The following is a 16,906-nucleotide window of genomic DNA, read 5'->3' on the forward strand; positions in this document are numbered from 1 at the left end:
TCACACAAGTGTGACCCTAAAAAAAAAACTGAACGCGCCATAACAAACGATAGATAACGTTTTGACCATGCATGGTCTACTTTGACTTTATAATGATCGGATCGATATATCTAACATATTTTTATACTATATCATTTTGTATAATGTAATTCTTTATTTGAAGTTAGTTTGACCTGCTATTTAGTCCTTATATTTTAACATTGTGTTAGAATTAAAACAAAACTAACACAATTATATCAATTGCCATGTAAATTAAATATGTTGGCTAATCATCCCTCCCCTTAGCTTAGTTCAATCACTACATTACATTCAAATTGATTTTGGAGTTAGTAATCATTACTTACATTTTATCAAAGTTACATTAACGAGCTTAGTATAAGAGGAGCAAAATGATCAAATTAAAGCAAATACTTGTGTGTAACCAATTTATTACATTATTATTTTTTCTTCTGCATGCATACTGCACTTATATCTGTATCCTGTGGGATGAAACTAATCAGACAGAGCTTGGCTCTAGCCCCATTCGCGACATTTCTCCAAGAGTGTCCCTGCATATGATATATCACATTCTTGAAGAACAATAAAAATGAAGAGGTAGATCAATGGGGTGGGATGGGATGTTGAATAATAAAATTCAGTCCCTAATTCCTACAATTGTTGGACCAGTATAATGTGCACCATACACCACAAACTCCTCAGGCTTCTCCCTCTCTTCAAGCCACACATAACTTTTCACATCCTCATCAGCTTCCAATTCTACAATATCTGCAATGCAAATTAAAGCAATCCGATTACCTAATATATATATTTGTGGGTGCGCGCACATATGGTTTGGTTCCAATGATAATAGACCTTCCCGTGTGCGGGAGCGGAGCCAAAAATTTCTTCTAGCGGAGGTGAAGTATTAAAATAAATAGATAGTTAAAAAAAAAAGAAGAAATACTTAGAAATATAATCATAAATATTGTTGGATATATGCGATAAATAAAACACATCACTCTATAAAAATATTCATAAGAAAATATGAAAACATAATTAATTTGATAAATTAATTCAAATAAAAAACACATTATAAAAATGTCAGTCATTAAAGAATGTGTTGCCCATGCAACCTTTTGTAAGACAAAACAAATCTTTACTATCTTATCTAGCTAATCCATTGTTTATTATATCTGATTTTATATATTTATATCTAAAACATGTACTATATATATATAAGGCTATATATGGGGTGGGGGGTGGGGTGAGTGGGAGCAGCTGCACCCACTGTAGCTCCGTCCCTGCCAGTGCGAATGTGCGGTCATACACATATGCAAGAATACACTATCACGTGTCTAGAAATGCACAAGGTGCGGTGCATTTGTCCATTCATAAACGCGTTTTGGTGCGTTCCACATGACCGCACAGAAACAGAGTGCCGCATTTGAACCAGTATATATATAGTACTTATATAAAACATTATTTTACGGAGGTTGGTAATAGTCACCATGTGGTTAGAGGGATTTGGACAGAGGCTGTAAAAGGCCAAGTTACTTTCGAAAGCGTGATGGCTCTCTATAAAAAAATAAAATTGATTATTCGTTACTAGCTATAACTTTTAATGTATTTGTAAGCATTTTACCCTAACAAAACAAGAGAAAATTAATATATAAGATCGAGTAAGTAGAAACCAACCTGAAAATCTAGGAAAAGGGGAATCTTGGTAATATGTACAGCGGCGGCCTTCGCTTTCTGAATATGGCGGCCCTAGAACGTCTAATATGGCACAAGCAGTGATGGCCTTGAAGCAGTGCAAATTGCCTCCTGCAGCTGGAAACAGTACAGAAGCCTCACAAGGGGCTGTCAACTCTTTCTCAACATGAACTCGCGCTAACTGGGGAAACAATCCTGAACAAATCCAATATCTCTGTTAGGAATAAGAGTTTACTATTACGCAAAAAGTTATAATTTATAGATTTTCTAATTACCAATTGCTGAACTTGACTTATTATCGGCTTCGGCTAAGATTCCTTAGCCTCCAATTGTTAGATTTGACTCATTACTGGCCTCCGCCCAACAATTTCTCATCTTAAATACACAATTTTTGCTCTTGCGATCTGGCTCCGATACCACTTATTAGGAATAGTGCTTATTACTATGCCAAAAGTTATAACTTGTATAAAAGACGCAATTTTATTTCCTTATAAAACCCCATCACATGCCAAGCACCTTGTGCTCAAATGACATGTATTAATTCTCCCATATGAGATGTCATAAGAATGAGCCTAATGAAGGCAGCATTGACTCTATGTGTTTCAACACGTTCAGAAAGTATAGATGAATAGGAAAAAAAGACCTCATAACATTTTCAACATAGAGTGTGGGACTTAACCCTTCACTCAACAATTCCTCCTGTCACCAATTGCTGGACTTAGTCTATTACTGGACTTAGTCTATTACTGGCCTCCGCCAACAATTTCATTAAAGAAATATATGTTGATTTCATACCTAAAACATATACTAGACCAATGGCCAAGCCCCGGCCCAACTCATCTATTAGAACAATGTCCTGTGTTTGTTAAAGTATGAATTATATATACCTTGTTGGAGGTTTTTCCCATTGTCTTTATTGCATGTGGCAACTCTTTCAACCCAATCATATGACTTGGCTTGCATTGATCCAAACAGAAGCTTGCTAAACACAGTCATGCCAGGGTGATTATGAAGCGGAATAATACCAGAAGGTGGTAAGCAGAAAATCCCAATCTGCATCAATTTTTTACTCCATCACATTCATGCTTCAAATCTAACACATATATATGAGTTACAATTCAAGGATGAAAAGTGTCTTTCGCCTCCCCTACGGCCACCCCACCCCATTTTATTTATTTTTTTATAATATGAGTTAATTCCAATTGTGATTCATTAACTATTGTGTTTTTCATTTTTGATCATTAAGTTCAAAATTAACTAAATTTTGTCTTTAACTATTAAAAATGTGTCACATTTGTTGAATGACTAAATGTGACAGATTTTCAATGGTCAAGGATCAAAATTGGTCGATTTTAAACTCGAGCACAAAAATTGAAAAACTAATAATTGAATGACCAAAACTAGAATTAATCCGTTTAATAGTTGTCAACCAAAATTTTCTACAATATTTTTTTACTGAGACTTAATTGAACCCATGACTTCACATTTGAGAGATCACTTGGTGCTATTAGACCATAAAATCATTGATAAGTTGCATGTAGTATAATGAATTGAAGCATGATTTGCATTATAATTTGTGATAGAGAAAAATAGAGACTAAACTGAAAATTTGTTGCTTTCGTATATGTGAATGTAGGCTATTGGAGGGTGTTGTCCATGAGTTTCACTTGTCTCGAAAATTTTCATATTTGGTTGAAGATTCACATCCTCAGCCTTCAAATCATCTGCATGTATATATGTGAAGTAAGACACGTCACCATCAACATCAACATCAACATTTTTTTTACAAAATAGAATGCTCATTTAGATTGTACTATGTGCTTAATTATTTGACTTCATTAATAAAACAAATTTATGTTAATTTTAAGGGTGTGTTTAATTTGAAAAGGGACTTTTGCACTCTATTATATACTACATCTGTCCCATTTTGGTTGATTGATTCGTTTAACGAGACTTGATTGAAGTTATTTTTAATCTAATTTTTCATAATATTAAGTTTAACATTAATATATAAAATTTATATGTTTAGAAACTACATTAAAAGTACTATTAAACCAAAAAATTAAATTTAAAAATAATAAAAAATTACTAAAAAAAAGCAATAAAGAAAGAGTTGATTTGACCAATGAATAGTAAATAGGACAGAGGGAGTATGAGTTTTGATACCCATTACCATGTTTGTTCGTTTACGTATTTTTGTTATTCATTATCTATTTACTCCTCTACTTTTGAACAATGGAATAAAAAATAACGGAGAAAAAAATGAAAAAAATAAAAAGGTTACTGTTCATGCATTAATTAAATATGAAATATTAATATATATATATATATATATATATATATATATATATATATATATATATATATATATATATACACACACACACACACACACACATACATGTATGTGTATCCATCTTTATTATTTTTTAAATATTTTTTTATTTTAATTAATTAATTATTTATTTATTTGTTTTGATTCCAATTCCTATTTACTACCAAACAAAGTGATTCATTCTACTTAAATCCATTATCATTACCGTATTTGATTCCTATTACCATTCTGTTTCCAATGTTTGAACCAAACACACCCTAAGTATTTAGAATTACGTATTCATTTAGAATGATGGCATTGGTGCAGGATGCGCTCAAGCAGTAGCCTTTGAAATTTGAACTATTTGATATTTTAGACTTTGTTATATAATGAAGAGTTAATTGTAGTACGTTTTACGTGGATTGATTGGAAGGAGAGAATTAGGAAAAAAAATTGTTATTCCGTGAAAAAAAAAATTGAGGTAAAAATTTAAATTCCATATTTGGTAAACAAGAATAAAATTGTTGAGAATTGTAAGAGAATAAGTGAATAACGACTAAAATGCCTTTATATAATACAGAGTAATAACAATAATAATTTTTTTTGGTGAGGAAACCATTGAGCTACTAGCACTTTTTAATAATAATAATAATAATAATAATAATAATAATAATGTCAAAATCGTAATTTATTATGAAATTGTAATTCTAGTGTATCCTAGGAATTGTAATTCCCTCTAATCAAATAATGAAATTTTAATTCCATTAAATTTAGTATAAATGGAATTACAATTTCCTCGACGTACCATACACCCCATTAGTTTCAAATTAGTCCTCAGTTACTAGAGTAATGGGCCAACTGCTCTAGTTATGCACCAAAGTTTAGTTCTAAAATTTACACATTCTGGTCATCAGTGTCAAATATAAACAACATTGGTATAACATGTCAAACACGTGTAAAATAACAAAAATTGTGACCCAAAGTCCTCAAATCACTATGAACCTTTATGTTGTATATTTAGGGATTAAATTAGTTGACTCTTATAATTAAGGACCTATCCTTATCCTTGAAAGGATAGCTTTTGCAAGATGAGATAGTATGTCAAAGTGGATTTTTTTTAATGCTTAGGCTATCCTTATCCCTAAATATCTCTCACTTTCTAAAACAGGTCCATCTTCCACATCATAAATTTTAGGGATAAGGGCCAAATAGACCCTCAAACTATAATGATTTGTGCAATTAGCCCCTTCAACTTCAAAAAGCTCCAATTAGGCTTTCAAACTTGTTATTTTGGAGCAAACAAGCTCTTTAACCTATTTGTGACCTTGTATTGCAAGTCAATTAGAATTCTGGCCAACTCCGACGAACCTCAAGCGAACATCCGACCAAATTTTGGCGACCAAGTCAAAACATCAACGACCGGCAATCGTTACTGTCGCCGGTCACGTCCAGCTGGAAAAAACTAGTCACCTTCTCCGGCCGTGCAGAAGGCGACCAAGTTTGTCACTATCTCCAATGGAGATGGCGAACAAGTTAGTCGCCTTCTACACGGCCGAAGAAGGCGACCAACCTTCTTCAGCTGGACGCGACCGGCGACAGTAACGGTTGCCGGTCATTGATGTTTTGACTTGGTCGTCGAAATTTGGTCGGATGCTCGCCTAAGGTTCGCCGAAGTTGGTAGGAATTCTAGTTAACCTGCAATTACAGGTCACGAATAGGTTAGAGAGCTTGTTTGCTCCAAAATAATAAGTTTGAGCGCCTAATTGAAGCTTTTTGAAGTTGAATGGGCTAATTGCACCAATCAGTATAGTTTGAGGGTTTATTTGACCCTTATCGCTAAAATTTACAAATTCTCTAGTATTTGTTCTATATCCCTGCAAATCTCTCTTACTTTCAAAATGGGTCTCACATAATATTATATTATAAATATAATAATAAAAATATTAAAAGAAATAATAAGAAAAATTAAAAGGCCTCTCTTGCCACATATATTAGAAAGGAGCTAGGTACATTTGCTGAGATAATGTTAATCTTAAGTGTATAACAAGCTTGCAAAGTATATAAAAGGTACTTCAACATCACTATTACTCAATCACCGCCATCACTATTCCTCAATAGTGTTGTCATAATTAAAAGTCGTTTCTAATTTTAATTTTCAATAAAAAAAATGAAACTAAGAAATTTATAAAAGATTGGGTTTTTATTAGTCTCTTATTTTCTATTTCAGTTCATGTGGTTTCTTGATTGTTTATCATATTATAAATCTAATTTCTCAATTTGTAAATATAGTCAAATTAGTTCCTCAATATTAGCTTCCATTGGATTAAATTGACTATATTTATAACTTAAAGGACTAGATAACAAAGTGAGAAATCGCATTGACTAAAATTTAAAATGAGTGACTAAATTGTATAATAGTTAACAATTGAAGGATAAAAATGTAATTTAGTATTTTTTTTTTTTTTTGAAATCATTAGTAAAACGATGCCATGGCATAGTTATGGGTGGCTAATGGCTATCAGCTTCTCCTTGTTACGTTGGAATAAAGCGATTCCATGGCACCATTATTGTTACGTTGTTTGAGGCTTTTCAACTTGTCCTCAACAACCCCTCAGTTTTACAAACACAAATGAAAACAAATACTTGGCTAAAATGACACTTTTTCACCCGCATCATATTAGACTAATCCATGTACGCACTGGGTCGTGAATCGGGCTCAATTAAAGGGTAAAATGCTAGTCAGATTGATTTTTCCATACGAGAGGATTTAAACTCCCAACCTCTTTTAAGGGATAAGAGTATATTATCACTCATGCCAAACAAGCTGGTTTCTTTTAAATTATATTGATATAAATTAATTTTCAATTCAGTTATAGGTGCCCCTATTTTTCATTCCTTAGTTATCTTCAAAGTGAACATTTTTATCCAAATACATTAACTATTTACAGTTGATATTCAAAAATTTAAAATATGAGAGACTTTTTTAGAAATATTAGCTAAATTTTTCGACGCCATCAATCGTTTTACCCCAAATGCACGAAATAAATAAAGATAATTTATGTTTTTTTTTTAGAACAAAGATAATTTATGTTCGTTCTCGTTTTCATATCCCAATTGCATGTCCAAAAACGATATATAATTCAGAAAATTTATTTTGTCTAGTTTGCACGCTTAACCTAAAAGAACAACATTGTAAGATTTAACTGATATTTCAAAAAAAAAAAAAATCTCTCATTTTCTAGAATTTTAAATTTATACCAGCTAATATATATGTTTAGGTAAAAATAGTTAATTTAGAGATAATTAGCGACGAAAAAGTAAATACACCTAAAGAAAAAAAAGGTGTTGGCACAGGAAAAAGTACCATTTTCTCAAATAGGTGGTATATATCTCTTGCTTTACTAGACATAAAAAGGGGTGAAGTTTAAAGCTTTAGTATCTAAACTAGAATACTACTGCACTTATTTGTTTATTTGCGGCCAATTCTTTTTTCTTTTTATTGTTTATTTTCATTTAGTAAATTTAAATTATTTTAAACTTAATTTTTTTTTGTTTTTAATAGTACTTTTAATGTAGTTTCTAAATATATAAATTAAATTTTATATACTAATATTAAATTTAATATTATAAAAAATTGAATTGAAATAACTTCAATTAAGTCTCGTTAAGTGAAAAATGGAACTGGGAGAGTATCAATTAGGTAACAATAACACCTTTTTTTTTCTTATATTTTTTTTTTACTCGAATAGAATATGTTATAAATAGTGATAGCAAGTGGTTCGTGCCATGTTGAATTGATCGAAATTCACATAGACTAACATTAATGTGGGCTATGTTGTGTTAGCCATATTTTTTAAATGTTGGCCCGATTAGATCCACTTTGATCTATTAAAATATATAAATTAGTAATTTTAAAAATATTTAAGCTATAAATTATAATTTCTACTTTTTAAATTGTAATTATAATTATCAAAATTTAAATTTATTACATATTTGTATAATTGTTAAAATATATATTATTTATACATTTATAAAGTTAAAATCTATACTTTATAAACTAAAACATACAATTTAAGGAGTTAAGACTAATACAAATTACAAGTTATAATGAATAAATTTAAAGCAATGCATATAGATTCTTATCGGTAGTATGAGTGTGAGACTATATAAAATATGTTGAGATTTACTTTAATTTGTGGGTAAAAGAAATTCAAACCAACACATTATATTCTTAGGTTACAACTTACAACCCATGTATCAATTCAAGAAAACAACTTGAACCAATTAAATTAAACATCATTTATCATTGAAAATGTTTTTTTTTTTTGAAATAATCATTGAAAATGTTTTAAAATTAATTTACATATCTTTTTTTAAAAAATTAATTTGATAAAATGTTGACTTAAATCTGTATGCTGATAAATTAAATACTAAAATTAAAATTTTATAGTTTATACTAGGTAGTATGAAATTACCCATATATGGAAAATGTAATATGATTCAACATTTCCTTAAATTAAACCGAGTGAAATAAACTTTCAGAAAACATACAACATACCTAGAATAGACTTCAGCCGTTGGATGTCGGCCGGCGGCGGAACGTCGCCGGCTTTGGCATCGGCGAACACTTGCTTGCAAGTCTCGAACAATTTCTGAACCGTTTCTGTTCTGAAACTGTTCTTTCTTTTCTTGGATCTCATTTTAGTCTTCTTCTTCTTCTTCTTTGATGTTTCAGAGATTTCTTGACCTCTCCCAGGATTCATTGTAATTAGATAATTATTATGTTTCCCTCTGAAATGGCAAAGATTCCATAGATGCTGGTGTGGGGTTTATATAAAAAATAGTTCGTGGAAGTCAAAGGTTTCAAAACCAGGGGCCATGCAAAACCATTCCAGTGTGCTACGGACAGTGGAATTTATGCATTCTTGTTGTCTACCTGTCGCATATAATAATAAATTACCATTGACTCTACCGTGACCATGTAGAGTTAGTCGTGTAGCTTACACCTTACTTTTTTTTCTTTTTTTTTTTTTTTTTTTTNTTTTTTTTTTTTTTTTTTTTTTTTTTTTTGAGTACACCTTACTCTTATTTTATTCCCCTGCTTTGAACAAAATCCGCCAATCCACCTCTTACAAAAAGTCAAACTTGATAACTTATAGCTATAACAACGTGTTTGGTTCGTGAAATAGGTCGGGAATGTTGGAAATAATTCTCGAAAACCCAAGAAAAATGGACGAAATAGAAAATCCACAAAAACAAATAAATATATATATAATTCCAAAAATTTAAACCTACAACAAAGGTTAGATAAACCTGGAATAAGGAGGGATGGAGAAGAACAGACTTTGGGGTAGTTGTAAGCACGAGTCGAGTTGCCTCTGCCCTTAAAACCTTATTTTCCGCCTCCCGGGTGCTGGAGTGTTGCGGCCTAGGTTTCCCAGGATAAAACGTACTACGATCCCTACATTTGAGCACACAAACTTGGGACCCGGCGAACGAGAACGTGGGATGAACACAGGTGACTTGAAGGAAGGAGAGCAGAGTTTCGAGGTAGATAATTCACTTTTGCAGAGTGATTTTTGGTTCGTGTTCTTGACACTTAGTCATATTAATCTGCTGCTCACCTAGAAATATATGTAGGAGATGATGGATTAATGGCATTCAACATGGCATTCAAATCTGGCATTGTAACCTCCTCCCACTAGCCAAGTAATAACTCTGCCACTAACATGGTATTAACTCAAGAAAATAAATATTGGAATTAATCTAATATTAATTCCATAACGTATTGAGTTAATCACCTGAACAGTCACTACGGAAGTGAACCGTTCTGGCCAGAGTCTCTTGCGAGAGGTCACTGCAGTTACACGCGGAAGATCGCCTTCGAGAGGTGACTCAGAGCGTTCAACTCTTAGCCGCAAGAGATCGACCGGTGCGACCAGGAGATCACCGCTATCGCGAGCTTCCATCGCAACTGCGCCTCAAGACATCGCATGTCTCGCACGATGCTGCGTACCTTTGAGAGGTCGCAGACAGTAGCCTGAGATGGAAAAATCACTCAGAGTTTTTGCATAACTTAGCCCGCAAGGCCGTCAATTTTCCGGACGACATTCGTGCCCGCAGGTGCCGGCGTACATGAGTCAAGCTTTTTCAGGCTCATTTTGGGTTTTGCTTTGCACCTCCCCCCCCCCCCCCCCCCNTTTTTTTTTTTTTTTTTTTTTTTTTTTTTGAGTACACCTTACTCTTATTTTATTCCCCTGCTTTGAACAAAATCCGCCAATCCACCTCTTACAAAAAGTCAAACTTGATAACTTATAGCTATAACAACGTGTTTGGTTCGTGAAATAGGTCGGGAATGTTGGAAATAATTCTCGAAAACCCAAGAAAAATGGACGAAATAGAAAATCCACAAAAACAAATAAATATATATATAATTCCAAAAATTTAAACCTACAACAAAGGTTAGATAAACCTGGAATAAGGAGGGATGGAGAAGAACAGACTTTGGGGTAGTTGTAAGCACGAGTCGAGTTGCCTCTGCCCTTAAAACCTTATTTTCCGCCTCCCGGGTGCTGGAGTGTTGCGGCCTAGGTTTCCCAGGATAAAACGTACTACGATCCCTACATTTGAGCACACAAACTTGGGACCCGGCGAACGAGAACGTGGGATGAACACAGGTGACTTGAAGGAAGGAGAGCAGAGTTTCGAGGTAGATAATTCACTTTTGCAGAGTGATTTTTGGTTCGTGTTCTTGACACTTAGTCATATTAATCTGCTGCTCACCTAGAAATATATGTAGGAGATGATGGATTAATGGCATTCAACATGGCATTCAAATCTGGCATTGTAACCTCCTCCCACTAGCCAAGTAATAACTCTGCCACTAACATGGTATTAACTCAAGAAAATAAATATTGGAATTAATCTAATATTAATTCCATAACGTATTGAGTTAATCACCTGAACAGTCACTACGGAAGTGAACCGTTCTGGCCAGAGTCTCTTGCGAGAGGTCACTGCAGTTACACGCGGAAGATCGCCTTCGAGAGGTGACTCAGAGCGTTCAACTCTTAGCCGCAAGAGATCGACCGGTGCGACCAGGAGATCACCGCTATCGCGAGCTTCCATCGCAACTGCGCCTCAAGACATCGCATGTCTCGCACGATGCTGCGTACCTTTGAGAGGTCGCAGACAGTAGCCTGAGATGGAAAAATCACTCAGAGTTTTTGCATAACTTAGCCCGCAAGGCCGTCAATTTTCCGGACGACATTCGTGCCCGCAGGTGCCGGCGTACATGAGTCAAGCTTTTTCAGGCTCATTTTGGGTTTTGCTTTGCACCTCCCCCCCCCCCCCTGCGCGTGAGAGAGAGCATCTATGTTATACAAGTTACTTAGTCATAAAAGGACCCTTGTATATATAGTGGGTGAAATCTTCATTCCCAACCAATGTGGGGCAAATGCTTTCCTTAAAGCTTTTCCCACAAAAATTCCATCTCAATGGGTGTACTTTGAGAACCAATTTCTCATTCACCCATTATCCATTTTGAGCGTATAATATATCGATCTCTTCGTCTTACTACGAAGAAAAACGGAAAATTGTTTCCAACAATCCCCCACATGAATGAAAATTGTTTTCAGGGTATTTTAGAAAAACGGAAACAACTGTGTTCAACGGTTGATTCCTACATAGCAAAGGTAGGTTTAACCCTTTGAACCTTGCCTTGTGAGATCTATATACTCTACTAGCTGTACGGTAGAACGCGATATCTTTGAACCGACTGCCGTTTGTGTAGACATTGACAAATATCACACAGGAACCTTCCAACCACATCCTGTTCTCATGACTGTGCCCATTTTGGTCGTGGGACACCTGCATGGTTCTGCAAGAGTTTCTAAAGAATTGAGCCCAGTTCAATTCTCCTTTGAAGCGACCCACACTTCTCTCTCACATAGGTGATTCTTTCTCGAGTTTCCCGCAACTCAACATATGTCTATTTGACATTGCATACAGAGCATATGTCAGATGAAAATCGAATCATTTAAGCACTAGTGTGCTAGCCTCGATCGGGAGTCACTGTTTTAACGAGGAGTGGTAGGGGTCGGGGAACCCCACACTGTAGCACTCATTGGTAAGCAATTTCTCACAAGTACGGCATATGACTCGGGGCACGGGTGAGCAATTTCATGCCCTAACAGCGTGTACAGACCCAACTTGCTACTCCCAAGCTGTGAGCCACCCCGAATGGTGTGATGCCATGGACTAGGAGTTCAATGCCTTGCTCCACAATGACACATGGCACCTGGTCCCGGCCGAGCCGAATATGAATATCATCGGTTGCAAATGGGTGTTTCGCACCAAACGCAAGGCCGATGGGTCTATAGAGCGCCACAAGGCACGCCTCGTGGCCAAAGGGTTCAATCAAGTTGCCGGGGATGACTTTTTAGACACGTTTAGCCCGATAGTCAAACCAACTACAGTCCGCATTCTCTTCCCTCTTGCTGTATCCCGCAGGTGGACTTTGCGCTAGTTAGACATTCATAATGCCTTCTTGAATGGGCACCTCGCTGAAACCGTGTTTATGCGTCAACCACCGGGCTATGAAGACCCGGCCCACCGGGCCGGACAATAAGATAGAAATAGGATCTCACACTAAGCAAGCATAGATTCACACAACTCAATCCTTAGATAGAACTAGCTAAACATAATCATAGATTCAAGATCATAAACCAATTCAATCTAAGAACAAGAAATGGAAATAGAAATAAGATTCAAATATAATCACCTAGTAAAATGAATTTGTAATCTTCAATCCAAACTTTTGATCTTCATCTCTTCTTACACAATGGAAAATGTAAAACTAAACCTATGAATGAAAATCTGATTTCTAAAAATATTTTCTTCCCAAAAGTCTCTCTGAAAAATCCTAGCAAGCTTCCTTAAATAGTCTCCCAAAATTTGCCCTAAAATAATTTCTCCGCCTTGTCTCGTCCACGAGCTCATCCACGCGTGGATGAACTCGTGGATGCATACTGGAATTTGTCCATGCGGCCTTCACGCATGGATGAGGCATCCTGGGGCCCCTGGGACTTCTTTCCTGCTCGATTTGCTCGTAAAACGTCTTAAAAACACACCAAAGGTAGCCTTGCTCATGGTTATCTAATTAAAGCACAAAATATCGTAAATTAGTCACATAAGGATACTGAAATGCTATAAAACTATTCCTATTTATACCTAAATATATAGTCATCTTGGGAGCTTATCAGGAGTACATCTAGTATTTTTGATGTTCAAAATTGGAAACATTGATTATATATTGTTTGAGTCCCCTATTGTGATGACCACCACTGACCCTATAAGATCTACTACTCCTATGTTTTGTTCTCCCACTATAGTTGATGCTTCACAGGATGTATCTCAAGGGAAATAATGTAAGACGAAATGGCAGTTTGAGAAATTCACTGATCAATTATCTGATCCAGTCGTGGTACCCAACACTGAGAAGAAGAGAAAATTACCCTCTGAGTCAGAAACTGACACATATGTATTTGTTTGACAGGGGTTCAGAAATCTCTTATCTTCTACAATGGGAAAAACACTGGCTTATACTCCCTCTTTTGCACCAAACCCGAAGAAGTCAACCACCAGATCGAGTCGAAAGACAGCCCAACCCTCATAAATGAGTTAGAGAAAGACTTCGAAGTAACAGAACCATTTGTCCCAACACTGGAAAATGAAGAAGCTGAATAGAAATAAGACTATGGGAGTCCATGATTCAAAGGAACTTGATTATTCAGAGAGAAACTAACATTAAACAACTAAATTCCATGTGTGATACTGTACCTTTGCTAGAAGAAGTTGGGTTACTGACCACTATGACGAATATTGGGCCTTATTCTAAGTTGTTGACCACTAAGTTTTACTCTAACCTCACTGACTCAGTCAATGATCCCACCAGTCTCAACCATTATAAGATTTTCAATTCATTAAAGAGAAGAGGTACAAGCTAAGTCCTCAAGTTATTAATGAGTTTTATAGAATCACACCACATTTGATGGAGGATATTACAGGCTGGAATAATGTTGCAAGGACACTCACTACTGGAGTTCATAGTCACTTACCCAAAAACCCACTAAATTCGATCTACAGTGTTGATCTCAGTTCAAAATACACCATTCTCCACAAGCTTACCACCAGCAACTAGATACCTTCTACTCATTTGTACTATGTTTCAAGAGAGTTAAGTTTGTTTATGTACTGCATTGGCACTAAGAAAGGGGTTTATTTGGGGAGAGTTATCTTCTCTCACACGCTAACGTTCATCCACCCACGAGAGAAAAAGGTCAAACTGCCTTATCCTAATCTTATCTATCTATGATCTGTTAATTTCACAGGGTCTTTCTCTCTTTGCTCATGAGGTGACCTTGAAGAATATGATCTACTATCGTGTTGATGATCATTTCCTTGGTGGCAAGCATGTCAAAGATGTTACACCAGTCACCACCCCGCCCCATCCATTGTGCCTGATGAAACTGATGAAGTTGATGAGAATTTGTCTTTGTAAGTTGTCCCTCAAGCTCAAACGCATCGCTAATGACTTGGAGGTGGCGTGTAAATTGATTGGCAAGCAACTTTATGTTGCTCACACTAAATTGGCCATTGTCCTATTGCGACTGAGTCTGGCTGATGCTGCGTCAGCCCATGCTACTAAGTATGTGGTGATCTTCCTACAGCCTGAGCTACTTTGTCTATTATTCTAACAAAATGGGGGAGAAAAACTAGAGGGGAGCATTACTAGTAACTGCTATTAGGTTACTGCTTACAGGTCTTACTATTTTTTAGACTTAATTAATTGGTTATGTTTTTGTGTCTGTATTGTTTAAACTATTGTCCTCTAGTTAAGATCTTTTGAAGGTTTGGATATTTTATTATGCTGAGCTACTCTGTGTTTGTCTTGAGTTTAGCCAGTCAAAGTTTGTTTTTAAGTTATCATTAAACTTTTGTCAAATAATAGACAAATTAAAGGGGGAGTTTGTTAGTGTTTAATATTGTTAAACCCCTTATTATGGTTGGCTATATTGGGTAAATTAGATAGGCGGAGGTTTAGTGTCCTTGTGATACTAAAGAATGATATGACAAAACGGAAAATACACCAGAGGGTTTTTAGAAATTAACAGTTGGTCTTCATCACCTTTTCTTTCAAACCGGTAGTGCAGTTACCATATTGATGGTTTAAGAAACTATCCTTTATGCAATCAGTGTTACCGAAAAGAAGGCGTGACAAGTAATCTATGCCTACAAGGAAACCCTAGAAGATTACTTGTAATCCAAGATTAAGAGTTTATATATAATATAGAAGGATGTCAAATCTTTGAAGACTTTTGGCATGAGAAATTTATGTTCGTTCAAGAGACTCCTTCTACATACTTCTAAGAGTCCATTCTTTGAATCATCATCTTCTCAATACTTTTGTGATTGGAGTTAAGAAGACTTATTGAGAAGAAAATTTACAAAGTGATTATTTGTGGACCATATTTCATTCAACTGTGGTACAGTGAAGGGTGAGTCAGGTGAGACAGATAGCTACAACGTGGATCTCCAAACAAGGGACTTTTTGGATTGCTGATTGCATGGATCTCCGCCTCAACAATCCTCTATAGTTTCATCATTTTAGGTACTTATCGTGTGCGGTATATCGCACATTGGGTTGAGATTGTAATCTCTTTACTTATCTTTATGATTGACTGGTTGAGATAGTGGATTTGACTCACTAATGGCGGTCCCCCAAACATAAATAATGTTGTATTGAAATGGGTAAACAATACCTTGTGTCTTTTATTTCTATTTGATTTAATTTCAGAACCTAGTCTGCTTACCTCTGAAACTACACTGACTAGTTGAGCAATCTTATATTGGATCAGTGATAAGATAAACACTCAAACATATCGATATTTCATTATTGTCTAGACACACTATATACACCAATACAGAAAATTTCTTTACACATTTGACATATTTTATCCTTTAAAACAAATTACTGTTATCTTTTGAAAATAAAAATTGAAAAAAAAAAAGTATGTGAAGGATATAGAAAAAATATTTTCATGAGGGAGGATCAAAGATTATCTTTTTTTTTTTAAATAATAAAATTAGGGTTATTACTGAAATTTTAAATTTAAAAGTCTAGACATTAGTTTTTGAAATGGAATGCGGGTAGCATTTATTTTAATGTTACAATGTATATGCTCCAAGCAATGATTTGATTATAAGGGTTATAACATTGTGCATTGCACCGTACTAGTTTCCTCTTCTATTCTTCTTGCTCACACTCATTCTTCCCCTTGGAGAAAGGGAGCAAAACCTACATGATCTTACTTCATATAAACTACATTTCCTATAATCAATTAATTTTTGTTGCTATGTATGTGTGTATGTGTATGTATGTGTGTATATATATATAGCAGACGGATTAGGTGAGAATCAAGTACCCAGGAGAGAATTAAGAACCAATCACAGCCATTCACGTGTCCAGATCTAACAGATAAAAAACACTTATTTAAAAAAAACGCTGTGACATTTTCATAAATAATTGGACATTAACGTGCAACAAAATTTTGTTAAAAGTGCAAATAACAATTTCATATAGTGCACCTAGGTGCAAGTAATTAAAATGTATTAAAAGTGCAACAAATAATGTACATTGAGCAAGCATCAATACTAAATGCACTTAACATTATCATTAGTTGCACCAAACGTTATCATTAAGTGTATCAATGTTAAAAAGGTAAATTACTTGCACTATTTAGTGAAAAATGGTTGCACTTTTAAGTAATTTTACTTGCAAACTTGCACCAGCTACTTACATTTTTAACACGTGTTACTTGCACCACAGTTCGAGATATT

At 34.9% G+C, this 16,906-nt stretch overlaps 1 protein-coding gene across 1 annotated transcript; it reads right to left on the reverse strand.

Annotated features, from left to right (window-relative positions):
• Positions 1–376: 376 nt before the first annotated feature.
• Positions 377–8,796, reverse strand: LOC115997383 (plant cysteine oxidase 2-like). The gene is made up of 6 exons (XM_031236928.1): positions 8,565–8,796; positions 3,295–3,416; positions 2,580–2,745; positions 1,675–1,887; positions 653–765; positions 377–548 (listed from the first exon to the last, which is right to left on the reverse strand). The coding sequence occupies exons 1-6, from the start codon at positions 8,767–8,769 to the stop codon at positions 438–440; spliced, it is 930 nt and encodes a 309-aa protein (XP_031092788.1). The 5' UTR covers positions 8,770–8,796; the 3' UTR covers positions 377–437.
• Between the last annotated feature and the right edge of the window lie 8,110 nt (positions 8,797–16,906).

The sequence above is a fragment of the Ipomoea triloba genome, chromosome 11 (assembly GCF_003576645.1).
Source record: "Ipomoea triloba cultivar NCNSP0323 chromosome 11, ASM357664v1".
In the NCBI taxonomy this organism is placed as follows: Eukaryota; Viridiplantae; Streptophyta; class Magnoliopsida; order Solanales; family Convolvulaceae; genus Ipomoea; species Ipomoea triloba.